Source organism: Lepisosteus platostomus, chromosome 15 (genome assembly GCF_059453375.1).
Source record: "Lepisosteus platostomus isolate fLepPlt1 chromosome 15, fLepPlt1.hap1, whole genome shotgun sequence".
Classification (NCBI taxonomy): Eukaryota; Metazoa; Chordata; class Actinopteri; order Semionotiformes; family Lepisosteidae; genus Lepisosteus; species Lepisosteus platostomus.
In genome coordinates, this window is record NC_142625.1 from 5,826,364 (window position 1) to 5,853,760 (window position 27,397).

A 27,397-nucleotide genomic window follows, 5' to 3' on the forward strand; every position below is an offset into this window, starting at 1 on the left:
ATATAAGCTCCGGGGTGCAAACAGAGATTTAACTGCAGGTTGCATTGTATTTAGTTAGAAAGCAGCTCATCTCTTGTGTGGCCTCTGTAGGTATATTAAGAGTTTAATGCTTAGTAGCAGTCGGGGGTTTTCTGGGTGACTAGAATGTTAGGCCTCTTGTTTTTTTAATAATGTACATAGAGCAGCTTGCGTGTTGTGCGTTTTTGTCAACTGATTGGAAGGCAGCAGACCGTGCTTTAAATTTACAGCGAATGTCTTTGTTCATTCAGGGCTTGTGATTGGGGTATACCTGGATCTTCCTGGTAGGAACACATCTGTCCATACAGTAATTGGTGTAGGATGTGACCATCTCCGTAAACTCATTTACTGTAGATCAGTGGAAGAATCTTTGAATAGCCACAGTTCTTGCTCAGCAGCGTTTGACCAGTGCTGTGGGGTCTTTATAGCAGGTGGCGTGTAGTCTTCATCGCAGGTGGCGCAGGGTCTTTATCGCAGGTGGCGTGTAGTCTTCATCGCAGGTGGCATGTAAAATATTTATCAACCAAAAGAGGCGCCAGGGATAACAATAGATTTTTGCATATGCAAAGTAGAACATAAGTGTAAGTATATAGAAAATTGAGAAGGAAACCACAGAATTATTTCTCGAACCAGGTGTATTACTTATAAGGAACTTATTAACATTTGAGTAGGAGACTAAAGTCTTTCTGACCACTAAACCTCTGCTGTTTAAATAATATAGGCTGTTGCTTAGTAAATATGAGAAATAAAAAGTTTAAAGGAAAAGTTAGAAGAGAAGGAGAAGAAAGAAAGTGAATTGGAAAGCTTATGTCATGGAAAGAGGAAACAGAAATGATGGGAAGCTTCGAAAAAGGGTAGTCTTGAAAATAAAGAACAGCAGGCTGCATCTAAAGTCATGGCCATGCACACTAAAAAGAAAAAGTCTCCACCGAAATTAGAAAGCGGTCCTGAGCCAGAGCCTTTTTCCTCTGAGCACGATCATGATGACTGGAACCCTCATTATTATAATCCACATCGTCCACCTCCACAGGCTTCTCCCAGTGGACCTCCACCAGCCTATTCTGCTGGCAAATGATCCTCCATCTGCAAACATGCGCTCACAAACGGGGCAAAGTCAAATTCATGAATTGCAGCAACCTCCACCTGCACAATCAGACAAGACCGGTACCTGGTGCAGTGGGAGAACACCCACTGGGTTCAGGGCTTTCAGGGGCAAGTGGCCTTGTTTGCAAAATGCCACTGCACGCTTTTCCAGGTCCAGAAGCAACTTCAGTATATGTACATCGACCTTGGTCTCCTAGTGACTTATTTGCATTAGTCAAGTCTTTTCCTAAATTGCCAGATGATCGTAAATAATTTAAAAGAAAGTTAAGCCATGTCATTGATTGTCATAAGCCTAATTATAGTGACATAACCTTGTTGCTAGATCATATCGTTCCTAAAGGTTTACAGTATCCTCTAAAAAGGAGGAGGCAGACTGGCCGGGACACAACCCAAATGATGAAGGTGGCTTTGATGAGGCTGTGTGAATGAAAAGAATTTCCTTAATGACTGACTTGATCAGTATTTGGTGCAGTTAAACAGATAGGGATCTTTGAAGACATGACCATCGAGCCCCATAGGTCTAGCTGAGAGTTTAAAGTGCCAGGTTTGTCTTTGCTAGGATGCTCTCAGATGCTATCCATGTCTGACTGCTGTGAGCAGATGCTTTTTCTGCAGAAAGATATAGGATGGTGTCACGATTATAGTCCCCCCTCCTTAAGGGTGCTCCAGCCCTTTCACTTAAGACTTTATTCTGTGCACCTGATTCCTATTCCCAGCCCACCTTAAAAGCCAGGCGCTGACGCTCATCCGGGCTCTGCATCTGATTTCCGTATCGTGCGAGTCCGGGACCTGAAAGCGCCTGGTCCCGATAAGGTTTTAATCTCGGTTCCCGTTCCTGTTCCCTGTCCGCCGGTTCCGACCCGGCCTCTGGTTTTATTTCCTTGCGTTGATGGGTCTCCTGGTTTTGGACTTACCCATTTGTTTGGATTCTCTCTAAGGATTACTCTTTTGGATTGTTCGCCTCGGCCACACGTCCCCCGTGCACCAGCGCACCTTGGACACGGCCCCTGTCTTCAGCCCCGTATTCCTGCATGACGTTTCCCCAGTGTTTCCCCACTTCTTCGGATTGTGTCGTCTGCATAGGGTCCGGAAAGAACTGTTCGTTACAGATGGTTTAGATAGTGTAGACTGACTTTGAGACTCACTGCCAGCTTCCCTTCATTAACCTGTCTGCCCTTGTAGTGAGTCATGTAAAGAGACAGCCCTTGTTAAAATTGTTCTGTATCTGTTATAGGAAAACTATTGAGACCATTCATAACTCACACTAAATAATTCTGTCCTTACCGATTCACTCTTCAAAGCAGTGTCATATTTATTTAATTTAAGTTAAATTGGCTTGTGTTTTGTGTTTGTGATAAAATTCTGATGGCTCCTTGCTCTAGGGATATGCTATCTGTTCTGACAACGAAGTTGTTAAAGCTGCTAAATTGCCTCCGTCATGCTCTGCTCAACAAGCAACAGCCCTTATCAAGCATACAAGTCTAATTTCAAATCTGCTGACTGCTACACTCTTACCAGCTTCCACTGCAGTTGTGAAGTGCGAGGCGCGCACAGGAAGATCAGAAAGCGTTTTGTTGGAGCGCACTCAGACTCCTTCCTTAAGTGATGTGGCTGCGCTGAAGGTGGCTGCTGATGAGAGGGAACGGCAGTCTCAGGTGGGCTCTGGCTGCTGTTATGATACTGCTAAGGGACTGTGGGTCTCCCACGACGGCCATGTGGTGGCACCCCGCTCCCTACTCCCATGGCTTGCCCGCCTGGCGCAAGGCGTAATACAATCTAACTCTCTCATAGAATTATTCTTAAAAAGTGTACGGAAAAAATAAAAGAAATCAAGTACTTCCATAAATTTTAAAGTTATAGGAAAATTAGTTAAAATGGGAAAGCATTGTAATGGACCTGTTTCTGGAATGATTTTACGTAGGAACACGCCATAGCTTTATTCAATGCTGAAAAGAGAAGAAAGAAAACACAACGTTTTGGCTGTGGAGCCTTCTTCAGGTGTCTTCTTTGGGTGTGAGGTGAGGTGAACCCGAAACGTTGTGTTTTCTTTCTTCTCTTTTCAGCATGGAATAAATCTATTTCTTGTTCCTCTGCAGCCTACGCATGCTGACGTAGCTCCCCACCTGAATGGTTTTACTTATAATTCATTCCTTATCATGGCTGTGATGGAACCATTTGCTGATATGCACCCTCTGTACTGTAACCTAATACTTGCTATGATATCGTACCTTTAAACCTGGGAGGTAATCTATATTTCAGGTGGGGAGCTGTGTCAGCATGGGTAGGCTGCAAAGGAACAGGTAAAGGTTTATTCAATTCCAGGTCATTTTCTTCTTGACACCCAAAGAAGCCAAAACTTCTCTTCCTAGTCCTCTTAATCCTAATTAGTGCACAAAATATTAGTTTAAGCCTCTTTCTAAGAACATGCATTTGTTTGCTAATGTTCGCCTTTTAAGGCTACATCCACAACTGTTCTGATTAGAGTATGATATTGGTGACAATTTTAATTTTCCTGTTCACACAAATGCCCAGAAGATACTGGTATTAAAAGCAAAATCAACCCCCACCCCCCCACACGGGCACACAGAGAAACACAACTGCAGAATCGTTACTCTCGCACTGGTAACAGAGTACTTGAACTCGGCAGACAGGGTCACTGGAGGTCAAAGGCACCATGCATGGTCACATGATCGCCCGAAAAAAGGCGCTATATCTCGGGAACGAAAGCTGCTGGGAAGTTACTTCGGCACAAACCGGCACAAACGCAGGACTAACGAATGAGACCATTTCGGTTTCCCTACGACGTTGTAGGGGCGCTGACTGACATCACACCCCCCAAAAATAAAGACACTATATCTCGGGAAAGAAAGCAGCTGTGAAGTTACTTTCGACTGCAAATACCAGCACAAACGCAGCACTAACAATTGAGGTGGGTTTCCCTTAGACAGAGTAGGGGGGCTGAGTGATGTCATGACCCCGGAAAAACAAGGCGCTAAATCTCGGAAACGAAAGCAGCATAAACTCTACTTTCAACGGCACAAACGTAGCACTAACGAATGAGGTGGGTTTCACCGTTTGTGCTGTCTGTAGTGGGCGCCAACTTCACGGAGCTCTGTAACATGACTCAGGAAAAAAATCTCTGCCAGGCTTTGTTTACATTAACAATCGGTTTGCTTACATAGCAACCAGGATTCATCTATAGTCAACAACTCACACCTGAAAAATCAGCTAGCATTTACAGGCATTCTATAGTAACTGCATTGGCTATTATAGCTTTAAATATTTTTTCATACATTGTCTGGATATGCAGACATTATCATTCCAGGTCCTGTCGTCACAAAGAAATTATGTAGGAATTTGGCTTTGTTGCTAGGGATCTGGCTGGAAGGTTGCCAGTTCATATCCTGCGGCTGGCAAAGGAACCCTACTCCATTGGGCCCCTGAGCGAGGCCCTTCATCCCAGCTGCTCCAGGGGTGCTGTATAAATGTCTGACCCTGTGCTCTGACCCCCCTTCTCTCCTTGTCTGTGTGTCTCATGGAGAGCAAGGTGGGGTCTGCGAAAAGACAAATTCCTAATACAAGAGACTGTATATGGCCAATAAAGTCCAAATATATTTGTCCAATGTCCCATTTCTATCAAATTTCTATCTAACCTAGTAAACACATAGGGCAAGATCTACAAGCATTTTCAGCTGTCTGACAGGGACACAACTTGAAAAATTGGTCTTTGAAGACAGGAAAAAAATCAGTTTTTTTGGGGAGAAAAAAACTTAGGTGCATTTTTTGGGATGGGGATATAAGCTCCGGAGTGCAAACAGAGATTTAACTGCAGGTTGCATTGTATTTAGTTAGAAAGCAGCTCATCTCTTGTGTGGCCTCTGTAGGTATATTAAGAGTTTAATGCTTAGTAGCAGTCGGGGGTTTTCTGGGTGACTAGAATGTTAGGCCTCTTGTTTTTTTAATAATGTACATAGAGCAGCTTGCGTGTTGTGCGTTTTGTTGTGCGTTTCTGTCAACTGATTGGAAGGCAGCAGACTGTGCTTTAAATTTACAGCGAATGTCTTTGTTCATTCAGAGCTTGTGATTGGGGTATACCTGGATCTTCCTGGTAGGAACACATCTGTCCATACAGTAATTGGTGTAGGATGTGACCATCTCTGTAAACTCATTTACTTTAGATCAGTGGAAGAATCTTTGAATAGCCACAGTTCTTGCTCAGCAGCGTTTGACCAGTGCTGTGGGGTCTTTATCGCAGGTGGCGCAGGGTCTTTATCGCAGGTGGCGTGTAGTCTTCATCGCAGGTGGCGCAGGGTCTTTATCGCAGGTGGCGTGTAGTCTTCATCGCAGGTGGCGTGTAGTCTTCATCGCAGGTGGCGCATGGTCTTCATCGCAGGTGGCGTGTAGTCTTCATCGCAGGTGGCGTGTAGTCTTCATTGCAGGTGGCGCATGGTCTTCATCGCAGGTGGCGCACGGTCTTTAGCTTCTGTCTGTAGGGTGGCAGCAGCACCGTGACCCTTGCTGGGGAGGTTCGTGCAGTGTGAGTCAAAGGGGACTGATGGCTAAGCTGTTGTCACTAATTCTTCTCTTCTCTGTCTCCTGAGGGTCTAGGCCCACCCAGTCATGAGGCTGCACCTCTCAGTGAGTTAGAGTAGTGCTTCATTTTCCTCTCTCTCTTCTGAGGGCATAGTTCCCAGCTGAAGAGACGTCACCTCTCAAAGCAATTCTCAGCGAGGCAGGTTAGCTTAGCTCCTAATCGCTAGTTAAAGACTCTCAAAGGGACTTGCAGCGAGTCAGAGATATTTTTGTTTTTTCAGAACACGGAGGCTGCCAAGCTAGCCAACCCATGAAATATTTTTAGGAAAGTCCGTATCTTCCGAGTCCATGGCTGAGGATGTGGTGAGTACAAATCATTTACAGAATCAGTGCTGGTGTGGAATTCACTTATAATTAAATTATGTAATACCACTGAAAAAACAATATTGAAATGTCACTGAGAGTTATTCAAGAGTTACAGACTTGTTATGAACCGTTCTCTCTCCATTGGTTTGCAGAGAACCAGGATGACTCCCAAGATGGCCCCTTTGCTCCTCTTCCTTGTGGTCATGACTGCAGTGCCTGGGTGGGGGAGCCGTCCACCCCCAGCTAATGAGACACGCTATCAGAAGTTCTTAAGACAGCATTACCATAGGAGTGGCATGAGTGCCAAACAATGCAGTGCTGAAATGAAGAACAGGTGTCTGGGCAGCCCCTGCAAGGAGAAGAACAGCTTCATTGTCAGTGCAACAACGAACCAGATCCAATCGGTCTGTGGCGAAGGGGGCACTCCTCTCGGTGGCAATCTGCGCCAAAGCACCAAGCCCTTCCAGGTTTTCATCTGCACACAAAAGGGCCAATCGCCCCCCGTGTGAATACAAAGGGTCCAATTGCTCCGGAAAAATTGTAATCGGCTGTGACGGCAATCTCCCTGTGCACTTTGAGAAAGTTCTGACTCGAGAATAAGAAATCAGGTTGGCTTGGCTTTTACTTTTCTGCCTAGTCTAACCATGTTTAAACCATACCACGCCATTATCCCAATCTGCTATTTGCTGTCTTTAAAAATATAATTGCGTGCAGAAATAAATCATTTTGCACCACCTCTCTGCAGGAGTTTATGATGAAGATCACTTGTCCATTTTTCTTTTTTAACCTTAATCAGCACTAATTCCTAGTCAGGATTCCTGTTCTCTTGGCCAGGGGTAAAACAGGCATGGTGCTAATATTGTTCATACTACTGTTCTTTATGTGTTCATAGTATCACCTCCTAAAGCCTGAACACAGAGAGCCCCTAGGAAACGGAAGAGAGCCTGTGGGTACAGTGGAGAAATTGCTAGCTGCCGCAGGGAGACCGTCACTCACAGGAGGGCTGACAGGAGCATCATGTTCCCTCAGCTGGGTCAAACTGACGACGCTTTCTCATCCGAAGAGAGCAGAGGCACAACCCTTTATAAACTGTTACAGAATCATGGTAGAGAGAGTCATTCTTGACATCGCATTTGGCAAAGCTTTTACGTTTAAAAAAAAGGAAAGTGCGACTTTGGAAATGAACTTGTTAGCCTGCCCAGGCAATACACTTTTTGCTCCAGTCTTAGCTAAAACCTAATTCATTTGTCTCTTCATTTTCATTTCCTTTCTACACAACACTTGATCTTTACAATTGTGTCTCTTCTTTCACAGGAACAATAAATTATATCTGCTCATAAGTGACAATTGAGCAATATCTCTTCTCCATCACTAATCAGTGTGTTTTAACAGGGAACAGATGTATAGGGTATAACAGTTAGTTGTAAGGACAAATAAGCAATTTTCACGTTTTCTTATAGAACACCAAAGACTACACAAGATAGATGCATAGAGTTATAACAGTTAATCATTGTACACTGTGAGTTGAGAAGATGAGAAAGGAAAGCAGTGACCTCCACAGAGTCAAGACAACTTGAGCAGCAGCCAGCTCACTATTATCCTTCTTCCACATCCTGCCACCCGACCCGATCTGCAGTCCTCTCAACTGTCTATAAGGCTGAATCTCTTATTCTGTCAAGGTGGGTCCCACACTTCCCCCTCAATTAGTTTCCCCCATTTATGTTGAAGGTAATTAATATTCTTTTGATCCTTTGAAATGGTGCCAGTGGTGTTTTACAAACATCTTGAACCTGTTTTTTAAGAATCAAAGGCTTTCCTTACCTATATAATTAAGTTTCCAATATCATCTGAATTATTTCTTATGTCTCCCAAAAGTACATTTACAAGATCTACTCCAAAGGCTACACTGTATGGAGAAATCCAGTGCTCAGGTCTGAGTCCAAAATAAAGCCACTTTTGGACAAAACCAAAATAGGCGAGTTTCATCTAACTCCTCTATATGGCAAAACCTACACATTGGGGAGTTTTCCAAACCCCATAGATTTAGCATTTTTCTAGTTGCTAATATTTTGTGTAATTTAAATTGAATAATCCTAATAGAGACATCCATGGTAGTTCTATATATCAAGTTAAAAATGGAATGACACATCTAACTTGTATTCCCAACTGTTTTGTATCTTTATTGGACTAGACTTCAACCCTTTACTCTCCATGAAATAAGTGTATATGTTTTTATTTCAATCATTTTCAACCATGTGATTTTTTATATATGGAATAGGGGCAGTACAAGGACTTATATTTTTTGTATTTCCTCTTCATGATAAGTTTCCATCTTTTAGGAATTGCTGACACAAGTTGGTTAAACACAGAAGAAACTCTTCCATATATTTCTTTAAAAGTTGTATAAGACATGAAATTACCATTACTGTCAATACGATCTTTTATAAAAACAATACTTTTTTGCATCATTAGATTCCATGCAAAGGGTCTCCCAGTTATTTGAATGTTTGAGTGAAACCGAAGGACTTGTTGCTGTACATCAGTCAGAATTTCCGGGGATTTAAACTGAAACTCCGACCAGCTTCACGTCACCTCTTCTAGGAATCCCGACATACTTGGTAACGGTTCTTTTCTTATCTTTTTGAAATGAACTGGCTGTAATTGCAAAAAGGCAAATAACCCTTTTTCAAAAACTGGATGATAAGATCTCGGTAACTTTCTAGAAAACCATAGTTTATTCAAATACAGGTTTGGACTCAAGGTAGCTTTGAGCACATAATTCAAGGCCCTTATGTTAATTCATTTTAGCCGCCCTTGATTGTACTCATTGTGTAACCGAGTTCGTTTGATCTTGTCTGGCTTACTGTTCCAGATCAAATTAATTATCTTTTGCTCATATACAGTAAGTTAAAAAAAACCTCAGGTGGAGATGGGATTTTATACTTTTCCATGGTTTTAACATCTTATCAATTTTACTTCATTAACAGTCAAAAGTTACTTTGGTAAGTTCTTGCATATTTTCCTGAATAGAAATACCAAACATGTCCACCAGACCATTTGACCACTTTATCGGCAGATTGCACTGTAGTGAGAATGACGATTTTGCCAAGAGACCAAATCGCAAAATAGTACATTTCTCATAATTAGGTTTGAGATCTGACAATACTGAGAGGGTATTTAGGTCTGCAGTTAAAGCTAATGGTGAGGACAGTTTAGGTTTAATAGGAAAATTTGTATCGTTGGCATACATACAGGTAGGTACTTTTAAGTTAATGTTGTTTATTCCAGGTGCTTCTATTTGTTCATTAAGTCTAATTTTTATTGCCAATATTTCTATTGCAATTACAAACAGATAAGGGGAGAGAGGGCATTGTTGTTTGACCCCTCTTAGTAATGAAATGTTCTTAGAGATTTATCCATTATTTAAGATTCTACATGTTGGTTGATTGTTCATTACCTTTATCCATTTTCTGAAGGATTCCCCCAAATTAAAATACTCTAGACATTTAAATATATAATCAAAACGTACTTTATTGAATGCCTTCTCAAAATCTGCTACACAGTTCAATCCTGGAATATTTGGATTGTTATGATAATCTATTATCTCTAAAAGTTTCCAAATATTGTCCCCAATATATTGTCCCTGTAAAAATCCAGATTGATCCTGATGTATAATGTTATGCAGCACTTTTTTTTATACAGTATGATTTGCGATGCATTTTGCTTAAATGTTTGCGCCACAACACTGTACGTTTAAGGGTCTCCAGTTCTTTAAGTGTAAGGTCTTTATATCGCCCTTTTGCATCCTGTTTCAGTAATAGTGATATTAGTCCTTCTGATTGTGTATCTGTAAGTTTGCTCTTCAATTAATTCATAAAAGGTCTGATCAAATTCTATTGGAATACCAATAGGGCTGCATTTATTAAACAATGAATGGGAAGGTCAAAGGCTCAACGTAACTACTTGTGGGTAAGGTCCAAGTCCATATTAGGACCTTTTGACAGGTTTCATAATTACTGTATATTGTTACAGCTTTGGGTGACTGAGAAGTGTCTCTTAGATTGTAGATAAAGTCTGTGACACTGGGAAGAGTAAGCACTTCTAACTTCAAAGCAGATGTCTGCTGATGTCTGGGGGGTCCCTTGAGCAGAGACAACTGTAAAGTGTATCTTAGAATACCTGGGTAAGTGGTGGTAAATTTAGCCAGGACGCCAGGGTTACACCCCTACTTTTTTTGAGAAACGCCCTGGGATTTTTAATGACCACAGAGAGTCAGTCCCTCGGTTTTACGTCTCATCTGAAGGATGGCGCCCGTTTACAGTATAGTGTCCCCGTCATTATAGTGGGGCATTAGGACCCACACGGACCACAGGGTGAGCACCCCCTGCTGGCCCAACTAACACCTCTTCCAGCAGCAACCTTAGATTTTCCCAGGAGGTCTTCCATCCAGGTACTGATCAGGCTCACACCTGCTGAGCTTCAGTGGGTTGCTAGTTGTGAGTTGCAGAGTGATATGGCTGCTGGCCATAAAAACATGAGAGTGATGTGTATAAGATCACATTCAGAGCAAAAAGAAAGAGAGGAGGGAAAGAAGACACAGAGAAGAAACAAAGTCACTGCTGTTTCACTACCAGTTGTTTGAAACATCTCCAGTGGATCTGTTGTTTCTGATTCCTGCAGCTTCATGAGGGGAAGGCATGACAAGCCACCAGCATTTCCATGCTGTCTTGTGCCCTTGAATTCAATGTTTTAAGTAGGAGCCCCTAACAAGTGAACCCACCTGAAATGGTGGAATTTCCTTACCATTACAGAGGCAATGGTGGAATTTATTTACACCCCACACAAGGCTCAAAGCTTCATGGTCAATTTGAGCATAACCATGTTCTACTTATGTCAAAGATCTGGAAGCAAAAAAGATTGAGAGCCTTTCCAGAGCTATCTTTAAGCTTTTGTGATAGTACGGCACCGATACTGTAAGGCAGAGTATCGGAGTCTGATGGGCACTAGCAGTCTGTCTGATGTGATCAATCCTTTTGTTTCTTGGAAAGCTTTTTCACGGCTTTCAGACCAGTTCCAATTAGCCCCTGTTTGGAGAAGAGTGTTCAGGAGAGGAAGAACTGTTGACAGGTTTGGTAAAAACTTGTGATGATATTTTACCAACCCCAGGTAAGATCATAGTTGAGAAACATTTTGTGCCTGTTGTGCTCTCAACACTGCTACCACTTTGCCCTGCGACTAATGGATATTTGTTAATCATGTGACCACAGTATGACATTTCACCTTTATGAAATTCAGGTTCAGCCTGATTAGCTCTCAATCCACACTCTCTGAGCCTGGTAAGTACTCTCTCTGAATTTTCTGTGTTCTTGATAATTTTTCCCTGTCACAATAATATCATCCAGATAGCACTGTGTATCGGGAATTCTGCAAGACTCTGCCATATAGGTGGGGCCAATGACACCCCCAAAACTAGGCGATTGTATTGAAACTGGCCTTTGTGAGCATTAATTGTCAAAAATGTCTTTGATGGTTCCTCAGTCTCCATTTGTAGATGGCCTGGGCCAAGTCAATCTCGGAGAAATACTCACCCCCTGCTAATGTTGCAAAAATGTCTTCTATATGAGTTAAAGGGTAATGAACACTGTGGAGTACACGATTTATGGTGACTTTAAAATCACCACAAATGCACATATTATCATCCTTTCCTCTCTTCACTACAGAAACTATTGGAGTTACCCACTCACTCCATTAAGTTTTAGAGGAAATTCTATTACTTTTTCACAGCTCCTTGATCTACAATGACTATACAGTGACGACATCAATTTCCAGAACCGAGCCCTCAAAATTTACTCTTTTTCATCCACAGAGGATATCCTAGCAGGATTATTGACAGAATCCTGGCACGAGCCAAAAACACCCCTCAGACTATCAACTTGAGCAGGAACTCCCGCTGTAACAACCGCATTCCTTTGGTTCTTCCCCACCACCCCAACACACTTCCTATCCCCAGGACTATTAACAACTTTTCCATCCTACAGGATTATCCCTCCACTGAGGGCCTCTTTTCTGACCACCCCATCATCTCATATTGCCGGCAACCTAAAATCAGTGTAACCTTGTTCACAGCTCCCTTGACTGCCCTCAGCAACCATCGACACCAGGCACTTTCCCTTGCAACAGAGCTCTCTGCATCACCTGCAAGTACATATCTAACACCACACTCATTCAAGGCCCCTCAGGACAATTCCGGATCACCCAGATGGCATCTTGTACCTCCAACAACCTTATTTACTGTATCTCTTGTACTATATGCCCAGCCATCCACATTGGAGAAACAGGAAGGAGACTCCGTGACCACTTCAGAGAACACGTTAGGGCTGTGAAGATTAAAGATTTCTCCAACCCTATTGTTTTGCATCTCACCTCTGACAGCCATGATCACATTAATCTCTCCGTCTGTGTTCTCAAAACAGGTTTTCCGAACTCATACATCAGAAAGACTACAGAAACTAAAATGATCCTGCAGTTAGGATCACACCTTTCCAGTTCTCTCAACGACAGACTAATTTTTTTCTGAATTCTCTCTATTCATTGTAGGTTTAATCTCACACCTCTCTTCACCTGTCCTGACTTCTCACCTCCTGATTGGCCTCTCTGTCTGTCCCCTGCTCCTCCTCCCTCCCAGCCTTTGTTCTCCTGCTACATTACCTTTGCTTATTGCCCTGTCTTTCTCACACCTGAAGAAGGCTCCACGGCCGAAACATTGTCTTTCATTGTCTTTCTTTCTTTTTTTCCAGCATGGAACAAACCTAGTACTAGCCTACGCATGCTTAGCAGCTCCCCACCTGAACTACTACAGCTTTAGGAAAAGTTTGTTTTAATATTACTTGCACACATCACCCGTTTCAACAGTAGCGAAGCTGCAGATTCCACTAGCTCAGCCTGTATCTCTAGGCTCATTTTAAGGAAGCTGTCTGAGCCTCTTTTCAATTTCTGGGTCACACTTTTTTGCAATAAGCTTGAACATTTCTATAAAATTCCCTTTGTGACATGACTCTTCAGTTTCCCTGTGCCCTCAAAGTGGAATATCCTGCTTTGCGCACAGCAGGACAATGTCCAAAACAACTTCCACATGCTGGCGATTCCTCTCTATAAATGAAACGTTAGCATCCCCCTGCAGCTGAATTAGCACTGTCCCACGGCCGCCCGGAGCATGGCTCACCTGGTGTGCCTCTGACTTGCTAAATGCTATATGATACTGTCCACTGTTCTCATGTTTTGAACAAGCCTGTCTAACAAATTCCAGTTTTTAAATCCTTCTCTACTGAACACTAACTCGGTATGCATTTCTGGGACGTGTCTGCAGGCTTTGCAGTACACCGCATCCTTAGCTATATTGTATTCTAGCCATTTAAATTGTTCATACCACTTGATAGAAAAACAGTGTGCCTTTCCTGCTGCTGCCATTGCTGGGAATGACTGCAACCTGGGTTGAGTGGCTAATTCGTCAACGGCAGACAAATCTGTTGGTGGTCCTGTCGCCGTAGACTTGCCTCGGACAAAGAAACTATGGCTGCAGTATTAGCCCCCATCGTCTCCACAGCTGCCTGTAGCATCTCATGTGTCTTATCTGTTTTGGGGCTGGGCTGGTCATCTAAACGTAGCTTTTTGAAAACATAGATATATTCATTTGTTTTGACATGTTGGCTAACGAACCAAAAGCCTAGCGCTAGATAGCTCCAAGAGTGTCTGACAACGACAATAGCCAATTAGGCTAAGGCCACGCATGCAGCGCCCCACTGCAATTTTCTTATTGGTCACAAAAGATACAGCGAGCCAATAGCAAATTAAAATCAAATCACGTGACATAAAAAAAGCAAATCATGTAACGCAAACAAGAAATCACACAAAAAAATCTTAAATGACTTTGAACTGATTGGGCAGGCCTAGGATCAATCAGGGTGGGCCAGGGCCCACCGTTGACTACGCCCCTGGGATACACTGTCTAAAAAATGTCATTTTGTTCCCTCTTTAAATGTAGCTGTTAGTCCAATACTATCCCTGCCAAATAGATTGTATTCCTGACAAAGCACCTTCACTCACTACCTGCATTCTATAACCCACACACACCTGTTCCATAGGACAAAGGAAACCATCTGCAATCACGAATCACTGTGCCTGTCCCTCTGGGGGATCGCACTCCTCAACACTTCAACACTCACCCAGTCTGCTTCTGCCTTACCTTTCATTTTCATTTACCTTTCCCTTTCATTTTAGGAACATTTTTAGAAAACAGAAAAGACAGACGACACAATCAGTGGGGAACATCCAATAACTCCTAATACACTCTAAAAAGAGAGGATTTTAAAGAAGGCTGAGAGCATTATGGATTGTGTAACTCACCCCCTCCACTGTGAATTTACACTTCTCGCATCTGGGAATCACCTCTGGGTCCCCAAGGTATAATGGTACTGGACTCAGGAAATCTCTCATCCCCTCTTCAACCTCTATCTCAAAGAAGAAAAAAAATGCTTGTATCACCTTTAACACCTGTGGTGATGTTTGTCTGTTTCTGTTGTGTTGGGCCCTACCATCATGAGCATCAATCACGCAGTGGGTCGACTACTATCATATGAAGATGTAATTGGTGATTTCACCTCCGCAAAATCTAGGCAAATTGATTTATAAAATGTTTTGTAATCAAATTTCCCATCTGAATTTAAAATTGTATATTTTTAAAATGTGTACTTCTAATAAATTATTTAGTATGTATTATTCAAAGTTGAAATACATAAAAATAATAATAACTGCTTTATAACCAAAGCTGGTTAATAAAAGATGCTAGCTATATAATTCTGATATGATTCTGATATTTTTGAGAATCCCTCTCAATCTCTGCATTCTTTAATAGTTTTAGTTGATAAATCAGCCAGCAAAAATTTATTAAAGCTGAAACATTGTATTTATATTGACTTTGCAGCATGGAATTAACATCGACTTGTTCTTTTAAAGCCTGGACATGGATGTTCATTCAAACCTCTACAAATAGGCCAAGGCACTTTGAAACGGCAGTTTGCCTTAGTTAACAAATGTTGGTGTTACTGGCATATAATTACTGCTCGCTCCTTACTGGTTCAACTAAAGCTTCAGAAACCTTTTGCCTCACTGTCTGCAACATGGCTGAATAAGGCACACAGAATTATAGTAGAAGTAAAATATAACTTGTTTTAAATCAAGCTGCATTAAATAACTTATCATGACAAAAGATTAAGATGGATCTGAGCTGCCACACCATTTCCTGATTCGAGTTACACAGGGGAGTGAAACTACTGAAACCAACATTTGAAAAGAAGCTGAAATAGGTCCAGTATTTCACTGTGATCTAACTAGCAAATCTAGCTGTGTCGACTGCACTGGTGACAGACTGCTCTGACAGGGAGGTTTTGTGTAACTTGTCTTTCAACTGTATTGGCTACTGTCCAGGCTGACTGCATGGTTGAGACATTTTAAGATGTACAGTACTGTATATCTGAACCTCATGCAGTATTTGTTTAATTCCTTCCTTAAACTGGCAAATGTAGAAAATATACTTAAGGAAGATAAATTACACTCCTGAGGAATTATTAGGGAACTGAAGGGGTGGGAAGAAAGTCTGCAGCCTTCCTCAGGCAAAGCAGGGTAGGGGTGGGGGTAGTGAGATCAGCTGAGAAAGTCCAAAACCTGCAGCACTGATACACACTCAGGCAGGCAGAAATTCACACTCTTTCTGACACAGGACAACACAAATAGCAAGGAATGTCAGAAAGCATGCAAAGTACAACATTTGAAAGTATTGCCTGCATACAAAACACAATCTGCATGCAGAAAAATGGAGAGCAAAATGTGGTCAAGATGCCAACAGGTGAGGAGGATGAGGATGAAGCAGCTTTCATTGTACCTGTAATATACAAGTGACAAATATATAACATTTAATTATACACACATGCTAAACACTGGTTATTAAACATCTCTTATATACTTAGTTGTAAAAAACTTTGCAGTGCTTTTTTGTTTTAGGACATTATGAGCAATTTCCCTTGATCTTTTTTTGTAATCAGATTCAGAATGGCTTTGTGTGGTTCTAGGGTTTGAGTCAAGGTTTCTAGACATCTACAGTAGACATCACCTTCCCTGTTTCTTGTGTAATATTTAAGCCCATCTTTACATCGGCCAACAACAGCTTTATCACACATGCGAGAGCAATTTTAGAAAGTTTCCTTGCCCTCTTCATATTACATCTTAGAGAACTGACAACATCTGGTTTGTCACCTGGTCTCCCATTTACGTTTCATGAAAGACTTAACTGTAATACTTTAATCTTAATCAGTATCTGCAAAAAGTCACATACTCTTAACATAACATCAAGTTCTACTTTCAATGTGTACTTAATGAAGATGTACGAAGTTTAAATAAACACACTAAAGCTTAATCATTCGAATTTGTATTAACAGGTTTTGAAAAAAACGTGTTTTCAAATAAACATGAGAAAAAAAGGAAATTTAACTAATCACACAATCCCAGTTTGCTCTGGAGCATTGTTAGTCATTGGTATCAAAACAGCAAATTCCAGGAAAAGTTACAACATGCCCCACCAAGTACTTCACTGTAAACGTTTTGACCTAAAGGGGATGTTTAGGCAAACAAAAGTCTGATAAGAAAAAGCCTTTGTATTTGCACTTTTCTGTAGATGAACTGGCTCACAATTGTGTTGGTCTACAAAATGTTGCTTGCCCTAAACAAGTGTTTGTAACCTTTGACAAAAATATGATGTGTAAACTGCTGGCAGAATTGCTTAATGACCCACAACTGACCAGTGTGTCTGTTTAACCACAGGATGAGAACATGTACCACTTAGCTAAAATGAGGAAGTTGCTACAGATCTTTGGTTTTGTTTGCTACACTATGAAAAAGAACCTCATTACAAACAGATGTTGGAAAACTAGAGAAATATCAGAAAATGACCAAACAGATTAATCAATAGTTAAATAATTACAACCCCAAATTGTAAAAATCTTTGCCAAGAATATATGTGAGCCTTTGAAAAGAGTTATAATTCAGGCACACTAAACTAATTTTTATTAACAATGATAATGGCAATCAAAAATGATCAACACGCAGCCTAAAATGTACAACATACAAATAATACTATTTACAAATATGGCATATCTCCCAGAAAATCCCCAGACTACTACCAAGTATTCAAAACCACTATAATGCCTACAAATACCAAAAGAAGACAAAGCCAAAATGCACAGAATACAACCTACAGTTAATTCTCTCTCTATATAAATCTGGATGCTACAAAGTGACTGGGAAACCTATGTCCCTGTTCTAAACATGCAACCACTAATCAGGAGAGGCTACTCTTTACCCAGGGATTCTCTGTACAGAGCTTCCTAAAAACAACAGAATGTGTTTCTGGATGATATGGACAAGGATCACCTGGCAGATTATTCATTTTGTGATGTGTCCTCCTTTCTCTTCTCTCCTCTCTGTTTTTTCCCCTCTCTTCCCATGTCCTCCTTTCTCTGCATTCCCTCAGCTGTCAAAAGCTGCACTAGAGCTAAAAGAACAGCAACAGAATATTTACCACAAGCTCCATTTATAGCCAGCAGCCACATCACTCTGCAACTCACAACTGGCAACCCCCTGAAGCTCAGCAGGTGTGAGCCTGGTCAGTACCCGGATGGGAGACTCCTGGGAAAAACTAAGGTTTTTGCTGGAAGAGGTGTTAGTGGGTCCAGTAGGGGGCGCTCACCCTGTGGCCCATGTGGGTCCTAATGCTCCAGTATAGTGACGGGGACACTAAAACAGAGGTCCTGACTCTCTGTGGTCATTAAAAATACCAGGGCATTTCTTGAAAACAGTAGGGGTGCAACTCTGATGTCTTAGCCAAATTACCAATCATGGCCTCCTAATAATCCCCATCTCTGAACTGTCTTCATTACTCTGCTCTCCTCCCCACTGATAGCTGATGTGTGGTGAGCGTTCTGGCGCTCTATGGCTGCCGTCGCATCACCCAGGTGGATGCTGCACATTGGTGGTGGTGAAGGGGATCCACATTACCTGCAAAGCACTTTGAGTGGAGTGTCCAGAAAAGCGCTATATAAATGTAAGGAATGTATTATTGTTATTTACCAATAAATAATTCAAAAACTTAAACAGGACGTTTCATTACTGTGAAACCACCAACTGGACCAATTACTTCAATAATGTCCATTAACAGTTTAGGGGGAATGATATCTGAGGGACAGGAGGACGATTTGAATAGAGCCACAGTGTGAAACAGCCCCTGCAGTAAGACAGGCTGGAAAGAGTTAATCACAGACAGGTTGCACAGATGTGGTGAACTTAGCACGTCATAGAGACTATTTTATCAACACGAAAGGATAATAAATTGTCACATCAAACTACAGAGGCAATAGAACGTGTACTGAGGGAAGGATTTACAAGACGAAGTGGCAAACAGAAATTTAGGATTATGTTGATTAGTAGAAATCTATTCAGGGAAATACTTCTTACAGATTGAACATCTTCATTGGGGTTTTTAAAAGATCCTTCAAGCGCATGTAGTGAACTGCTACCTGGCATTCCTTTTTAAATCACACTGCCTCTTGTATAGAGGAAATTGTTATATAGCCAAGGACATTTTTACCTGATTAAGAGTTAACTAATTCTACACAGTCAGAAGACTGCAAAAGCTCTGCAACAAATTCACAGAGAAAAACCCTTTTATAAGTTTAAGTGGGCAATAGCTAAACACAGAATTGAATTGTTATTTTAGAATGTGAAATCAAAGGCTTCAGGTGACAAAACATTCCCAATTTGAACAGTCAGAATGTGACTTACAGTATGGATCACTGCTAAGCCACCCCCACAACCATTTTCTCTGTTTAGTGGAAAAATTATAGTGTGAGAGACAAGCCTCAAAAGTTGACTATACTCATGTTGCTTCATCCAAGATTCAGTTAGAATTAAAAGTCAAGTGAATTTGAAGTAAAATCATGAACAAAACGTTTGTTGCAAAGAAACCAGTGAGTTAGTGAGACAGTGAGTTACAGTTAATAGCGTTACTCAGAATTTCACAAGTGTGGGTTTCTTGTCCTTTCTAAGAACTGACACAACAGGAACTCGCTTTTGATCAAGGCAGAGGGTGTGGAAACTTGGTGAGACACTAGTCAAATATATTTACACTTTTTTTCAAAATCCATAGCATTTTTGAGCCCAACTGATTAGGGTGCAGACCACCTCAGCTTTTCCCAGTAACTATTAACAAAGTACAGTATACATGTCCATTCAGCCAGGTTTGGAGATGGAGAAAACTGCTAAATTTCTCACATCCATGATTAAAGTCTGGAATAGGATAAAAAAAACAATACATTTCTTTCCCAACAGCTTCAGTCTGATGCAAAAATGCAGGAAATGCTGCTCCCTTGTTTCCCAATCCTGCAATATAGTGCCTTTGTGCTGCAACAAATAATAACTGTAGATACATTATGTATTGTGAGCATACTGTCCAATTGGACTTCAATATCTTTAACTTTGGCTCCAGGAAAACATTCCTCTGAACATTTTTCACCATAATGTCACGCATGATAGAGTTGCCAATGATTAAAATACCAGAGACTAGTTCAGACACAGCAGTCCCAGCAGATGAGAGATTATCTGCAAAAATGGCAAACCTGTTTGGATGTTTTGCTTCCAGGGAGACTAGAGCAGTGCTGAGCTGAATCCACAGCAGTGTATCAGTCATTCAGTCATCACTGAGGGCTGTGTGTGGTACAGCACGGCAACAAACACTGACTTAGCGAGAGACACTTTTTAATAACGCAGTCAAGTTCTTCCGACTGTTTGATATCCTGCAAATTTTTTATCCTCTCCTCTAGCTCAGAGATTTTGTTGGGGAAGCTCCTTAATAAGAATGCATTTCTCACACAAAAACATGTCTGAACTCACCCGCCTTGACCGAAAGAAACAAACCGCAGTAGACACACAGCATAGGATTCTACTCATCCAGACGAAAACCTTGCCTGCAGGAAATGAATGAATGAGGTTTCCCAGAGCAGGTCTGGAATCCGTTTCTTTCCCAGACTCCTGAAGAGGGTTAACTTTGCTTGTCCATCTTCATTACACAACGACCATTCAAGACTAGACAAGGCCAGATTTATTGTCCCCAGAGGGAAATTTTCCGTGGACACACAGAACTTCTGTACATTTAAATATAATGCAGAAAAACAAACAACCAAACAAACATTGCATATCACTCTGTTGCACATGTATAACACATAACAACATATAACACTTATAACACATTACAAAACATATCGCACTCAAGTGGGCGGTAAGAGTCAAAATTGTGTTTATCCTTGCCATTTGCATTGACACCTTTAATGGATAGTGGGACACAGGAACGGTTGTATCTGTTTGACTTACATTTAGGAACCCTAAAACATTTGCCAGAAGGAAGAAGTTGGTCTTCTGAATTGAGGATGTTGGAAGGATCTGATAGATTTTTTCCTGCCTGTTTGATTAGGGATTTTTCAAAGATTGTCTGCAGGGAGTGGTGCTGTTTCACTCCCATGACCTTCAGAGCTATTTGGATGAGACGGCTAATTTGCAATCTTAATTGAACTGGTAAATTACCAAACCACACTGTTATGCCATATCTGATAATGCTCTCGATTACAGTATGGTAAAAGAGTAGCATTATTATCTGTCGAACCCCAAACACTCTTAGTCTTCACAAGAAATGTAAGCGCTGCTGAACTTTGGAGCAAACCCTCCCAACATGAGTAGTCCAGCACAGGTTGATGTCTATGTGTACTCCTTAGAACTTGTGGAGTACTACCTGTGAGTGATCACCAACTGCTCTGGGATCAAAAACTATTTCTTTTGTTTTATTAATCATCAAAATTAGGCTATTGTTGTCACGCCATTGCACAAACCTTTGGATTTCTGACATGTATACAGATGAGCTGCTACCTCTTTGCATTAAGCCAAGCACAGCTGTATCATCGGAGAATTTGAAAATGAAGTTGCTTTGACAACTGCTTGTACAATCAAAGTGTGAACAGAACTGGTGAGCTCACACAGCTCCGAGGGGCACCTGTGCTAATGGAAAGAGTTTTATTGACCCTGACATACTGTGTTCTGTTTGTTAAAAATGAGTGATACAATCTTACTATGTTATGGTTAACAGACATTTGCTTCAACTTGCTTATCGATATATGGGGATGGAAATTTTGTAATGTATTACCGTAACATGTGAAGAATAAATCTCTAGTACCCTTTAGCTTGAAGAAACACACCAAGTCTCAAGTCCAGTATTGCATTCTGAGAACAAAATGGCAGCTGGATGGTTATTGTGCTTTATATAGGTGCTCTTTTTCATCTTCTCTATACAGTATTGACACACATTAGTTACTTACAGCATACTAAGTCAGCTGCCCAAAGAGATTCTGAAAATAGCAGCTTGCTTTCAGGGTCACGTTTGCAAAGCCCCATTTAGCAAGGTATAGACTGAATTTTCAAACTGCCAAAAGGGTCCAGAGAAGAAACTGTTCAATTTGAACAACATGCTCAACATGGCAGCCCAGCCAAGTGTCCCAGCATCTTGTCCTGAATATGCCCACATTTTTACATGAGCTAGCATTCAGCTTTAAGATCTGTGCTTTCAGAGTTCCCCAACCTATCAGTCTAATTTTTGTTCAGACACAACTTCCCATCGACTCTACAATCCTGTAAAATTACTGTTTGGAAGTCTAGCAATGAGCCCACTGAAGCTCAGCAGGTGTGAGCCTGGTCAGTACCTGGATGTGAGACCTCCTGGGAAAGCTTAGGTTTGCGCTGGAAGAGGTGTTAGTGGGTCCAGTCCTGACTCTCTGTGGTCAATAAAATTCCCAGGGCGTTTCTCGAAAAGAGCAGGGGTGTAAACTGGTGTCATCACTCTGTTCTCCTCCCTGCTGATAGCTGGTGTGTGGGGAGTGTACTGGTGCACCACGGCGTCTGTCACATCATCCAGGTGGGGCTGCACATTGGTGGTGGTGGAGGGGAGTGGTGGAGCGCTTTGAGTGGAGTATCCAGAAAAGCGCTATATAAGTGTAAGAAATTAATATTAGTAATTATTATTATTATTTTATCTACCCTTATGCACTGAAGTAGCAGTGGGTTTCAGAGACAAAAGGTTGTTATTCAGCTGGAAGTGAATAAATGAGTGAAATGTACTGTAAATCCCTGCCAATACACAGAAGAGTGTGACACAAACGCTGCTTAATATTTTGTTTGACAGTTGTGTGGAGGGCGGGGAGAAAGTGGGAGGATTCAGATGAAGCTGTACTTAAATTCCATCTTGTACTGAAGAGTTACAGCACACACTTGAGACTTGACAGTTCTTGTTCTGCTGAGACAAGTAGCCCATACTCTCTATACGCTGGAAAACTAATAATAACTATGACCACACTTACTTGTAAAGTGTCAGTGACCACAGGTGACATAGCTTCTGCTGGAACCAATGACAATGTTTATATCACCCTGATAGGCACCAATGACACAAGTGACACCTTTACACTGGACAACGGGGGTCAAGATCGTGTGAGAGGATCAGTGAGTATCTCTTTAATGATTTGTATGCTAGTTATAAGTGAAAACGCCTTGCTTTGCAGGTTAGGCTGTCACTTAACATTGCCAGCTATTACAAAAATTGTAAAATTGTCAGAAAATCTGCTAAAGTTAAAGTCGCCTGAAACATCCTGAAATAAATTATTAGTTTTATTAATTATTATTTAAAATATTGTTCACAATATAAATATTTCTTTCCTTTTAAAGTTATACAGCATTTAAGTAATGAAGGGAAGGTCCTAATTCACTTTCTTGTGAGTTTTACTGATGTCATAACTAGATATGAATTCTGTGTTCTGTGATGTTTGTGTTTAGCTGTGAAATTATATTAAAAAGAGATCTGAAATGCTACGGGGAAGTGTGGAGTTTGGTCTTCATAGCAGACACTATGGTAATAAGGTGAACAGTAGTTTTGTCACACATTCTGAATAGTTGCATCTGTAGTTTAGTAAGAGCTGTATCTGTAGGGAGACTTTATTAGACAAAACTTACATGAACTGCAGATGCAGCCATTCAGAATGTGCATCAAGAATAGTGTTCGCCATACAGTACGTTAGGTGCACTGTGCAGCAGTACGATTTGCCTGGCAGAATTTAGATTAGTTACACTGGTGGCTCCCGTTTTATAACGAGAGTGAGGCGGACCTGAAGCTCAAGTGAAGCATAATGCACACACTGAAGAAGAGCATTCCACACATGCCCCCTTATTTCTCACCGTAATTTGTCATATTTTGAGAACGTCTTAAAGAGCTTTAATGTTTCTATAATCCCCGAGCCACAATCTTGTGCTACTTTCACTTAGCTGCACGGGAATGATCTGCAACAGTGGTTCTCAGCCTTGAAACACAATGTCCCCCTTCAGTTAACACAACACCAAAGCTCCCCCTCAGTATATATATTACATTATTTTATGTAAACATTCTTTAAATTATTTTACTGCAGTTGTTATTTGTGAATTTACATGAAAGAAACACATTGAAAGAAAAAAAATGAAATAATGAAAGAAAATAATAATGAAAAAGTAAAGGTAGTTGGATTCCAATTCCCTTTTAAACTTCAGTTTATGTAATTTAAAAGGTCACCTCCAACATTATTAGCCAGCAGCCATATCACTCTGCAACTCACAACTGGCAGCCCACTGAAGCTCAGCAGGTGTGAGCCTGGTCAGTACCTGGAGAGGAGACCTCCTGGGAAAAACTAAGGTTGCTGCTGGAAGAGGTGTTAGTGGGGCCAGCAGGGGGCGCTCACCCTGCGGTCCATGTGGGTCCTAATGCTCCAGCATAGTGACAGGGACACTATACTGTAAGTAGGCACCGTCCTTTGGATGACGGTAAAACCCGAGGTCCTGACTCTCTGTGGTCATTAAAAATCCCAGGGCGTTTCTCGTAAAGAGTAGGGGTGTAACCCCGGCGTCCTGGCCAAGTTTCCCATTGGCCCTTACCAATCATGGCCTCCTAATAATCCCCATCTATGAACTGGCTTCATTACTCTGCTCTCCTCCCCACTGATAGTTGATGTGTGGTGAGCGTTCTGGCGCACTATGGCTGCCGTCGCATCATACAGGTGGGGCTGCACATTGGTGGTGGTGGAGGGGATCCCCATTACCTGTAAAGCGCTTTGAGTGGAGTGTCTAGAAAAGCGCTATATAAGTGTAAGCAATTATTAATCATCGTGTTCTCTTGTGCTGCACATTTGCCATAAGATTTGAAATTCTCAACACTGTAGAAAAAAAGAGGGCAACGTGAGTCACTTTTGACATCAAGTGTGTTTTGGTGCTTATTTTTGATTCTCAAAAGTGCAGAAAATCCAGCCTCACACAAATAGGCAAGTGAAAATGGAATGAGGATGCTCAGAGTTTGCTCAGCTAATTTTGGGTAGACAGAAAATGATTTCAACCAAAACGTAGCGATATCTCCAAAGTTATCGTCATTATTACAATGCAACACTGAAAGAATGTGTATCTTGGCTCAATTTGTAGCCACTAGAGTGGATATTATTTGTTGTGACTGAGATTCAGTGCCTGTAGAAACTCTGCTAACAGATTATGTGGCAAACAGCCCTGTTTCCTCAAATCCCCCAAAAAATGACAACCAAAGTAAATGCATTCTTCTTGAAAGGTTTAATTTTTTTTTCATAAAATAACTGTGATCGGACCAAGCTGAAGACTGTATTTACTTTGGCTGCCTTTTCCTTGGATTTGGGCCCTACGCAAAACCAGGAGGAGACATTGTTGGACTACAGGAAAGCTAAATCTCATGTCAATATAGCACTCAGCCATGCAAAAGGCAAAAGCCAAATACACGAAAGGGCGAGAATTGCAGTTGTCTAATATCCACCCTGTAGAGGGACCTTTAAGGTATTACAAACTATAAATATAAGCCCTCCACCAACCCCTGCAAAAAATGACCCATCCCTTCAGTTTTATTGCAGGTTTGATAAGCAGATTTCATAAGGTTCCATAACAATGGCTCATCATGCAACCTGTTATTTCCTTAAATCAGTAACACCTCACCTCCCCCCTCACCCCATACCCATCATCCCTGCAGCCACCTAAAATCTCTGAATCTCCAAATTGTGTCTCTCCCCTTATTATCAAAGAACAGGAGGTCCTTCAGCTCTTTGCAAACCAAAACTGCAAGAAGGCTGCTGGTCCATATCTCGTTTCTCCAAACGCCTTGAAGCACTGGGCTGCTCAGCTCTACCCAGTGCTCACAGACTTACTGAACCAGTCCTTGGACCAGTGCAGGTCCTTGCCTGCTTCAACTCCTCTACTATCATCCCCGTTCCAAAGTTTTATCGGCCATATACCAGTTGCACTTACTTTGAGCCTGAACCTCCAAACTATCACAGATTCAAATCTGAACGCCCTTACAATTTGCATACAGAGTCAGTCGGTCAGTGGGGAATGCAGTTTAAAATTGCCTCCACTAAACCCTGTAACATCTGGAATCTCCAGGATCATATAAGAGACTCTCTGTCGTTGATTTTAGTTCTCCATTTATCACCAACATCCCAGAACTCCTCTGCAATGAACTGACTCATTTAAATGTTCTCCGCCACATCTGTCAGTGGATCATCAACTTCCTAACAAACACAAGGCAACATGTGTGAATGGGCTCCTCTTTGTCAGACTACTTATCTGTGAACACCAGTGCACCTCAAGGCTGTATTCTCTCCCCATGACTCTTCTCCCTGTATCCCAGTGACCACCTCCAGCATCTCCCCTGTCACACTACTCTCTACTACACTCAGGGTTGCAGATGACACTGCCTTGGTGGGTCTTATCAGCAATGGAGATCAGATCAGATACAGAAGGGCAGCAGGAGTCTGGCAGCATGATAGCCTTCAGCTCAAAACAGTGGAAATGTTCACTGGCTTTCAGAAAAACCCTCCAAAACCCATCCCCCTAGAAACTGACAATTTGCACAGTAAGTATGGTGGAGTCCTTCAAGTTCTGAGGAATTGTCATCTCTAACACTCTCCAAAGAGATACAAACATAATCAGCATAACAAAGAAGTGCATCAGAGATGATTGAGAGCAGTGCAAGCTTTTGTGTAAATTGTACATTCATTATTAACTTGTTTTCTATTTATGTTTTTGCATCAGACAGCAGACCAAATTCCTTGTACGTGTAATGTACTTCACAAATAAAGTGATTTTTTGCACATGTAATATCAGTTGTACACAAAACATCAAATATAGCGCCCTGGGGCTGTTTCGCAAGTGAGATTATTCAGTTAGATGTACAGTATAAAAAAAGAGTTAATTGTATAGTCTGTTGTGAACGCAATGTGTTTTGTTTTTGTTACATACACATCTAAGTGATAGGAGGAAACCAAATAAACATAAAAAGACAGTTTGTTCTTTTATTTCGTGAAGTAATTCATACATAAGGTAAAGAATATGAGTCAGGGGAATGATGTGTTCCTGGAAGCATGAGACATTTAAGTCAGTATTTTAGCTCACTGAGGTACCTTGTTTCCCACAGATTTAAAATCCTTTAATACTTTAAAAGTGCTGTCTCTCTCTCACTCCCTTGCCTATTCTCTCTGTCTCAAATACTTTTAGTTAAGTGTAGTTATGCTTTGAAAAAAAACATAAAAAAAGATTACTGTTGATAGCCAGAGGTGGGATTTTAACCCGAGCTCCTGGAAGAAAGAAGGAATAATTTTCAGCTCAAAAACCAAGTTGGTGGAAAAAGACTGTGCCCTGCTCTTTTAGCTATAACTGTAACGAACAGTTCTTTCCGGACCCTATGCGGACGACACAGTCCGACGGAGTGGGGAAACACTAGGGAAACGTCATGCAGGAAAACGGGGCTGTAGACAAGGGGGCGTGTCCAAGGTGCGCTGGTGCACGGGGGAGGTGTGGCCGAGGCGAACAATCCGAGAGTAATCCTTAGGGAAAATCCAAAACGCAAGGGTAAGTCCAAAACCAGGAGATCCGTCAGAGGAAGGAATTAAAAACCACGAAGGCCGGGTCGGAACCGGCGGACGGGGAACAGGAACGGGAACCTAGGTTAAAACCTTAACGGGACCAGGCGCTTCCTGGTCCCGGACTCGCACGATATGGAAATCAGATGCAAAGCCCGGATGAGCGTCAGCGCCTGGCTTTTAAGGTGGGCAGGGAATGGGAAACAGGTGCAGAGAATGAAGTCTTTAGTGAAAGGGCTGGAGCACCCTTAAGGAGGGGGGACTATAGTCGTGACAATTACAAATGA

General features: G+C 41.6%; 1 protein-coding gene and 1 long non-coding RNA gene across 2 annotated transcripts in view; one reads left to right on the forward strand and one right to left on the reverse strand.

The window, feature by feature from the left end:
• Window positions 1-5,702: 5,702 nt before the first annotated feature.
• LOC148647759 (uncharacterized) overlaps window positions 5,703-27,397 on the reverse strand; it is a 60,372-nt gene continuing 38,677 nt past the window's right edge. Inside the window, exons 2-4 of the long non-coding RNA XR_015926698.1 lie at window positions 17,503-17,623; window positions 14,425-14,528; window positions 5,703-6,370 (exon numbers count right to left, since the gene is read on the reverse strand). This is a non-coding gene — a long non-coding RNA (uncharacterized LOC148647759). The remainder of the gene's footprint in view (window positions 6,371-14,424; window positions 14,529-17,502; window positions 17,624-27,397) is intronic.
• The window catches only part of LOC148647760 (polyunsaturated fatty acid lipoxygenase ALOX8-like), a 45,077-nt gene continuing 40,085 nt past the window's right edge, over window positions 22,406-27,397 (forward strand). The window contains exon 1 of the mRNA XM_088607666.1: window positions 22,406-22,662. Coding sequence (XP_088463792.1) covers window positions 22,510-22,662 — 153 coding nt within the window. The 5' untranslated portion in view covers window positions 22,406-22,509. The remainder of the gene's footprint in view (window positions 22,663-27,397) is intronic.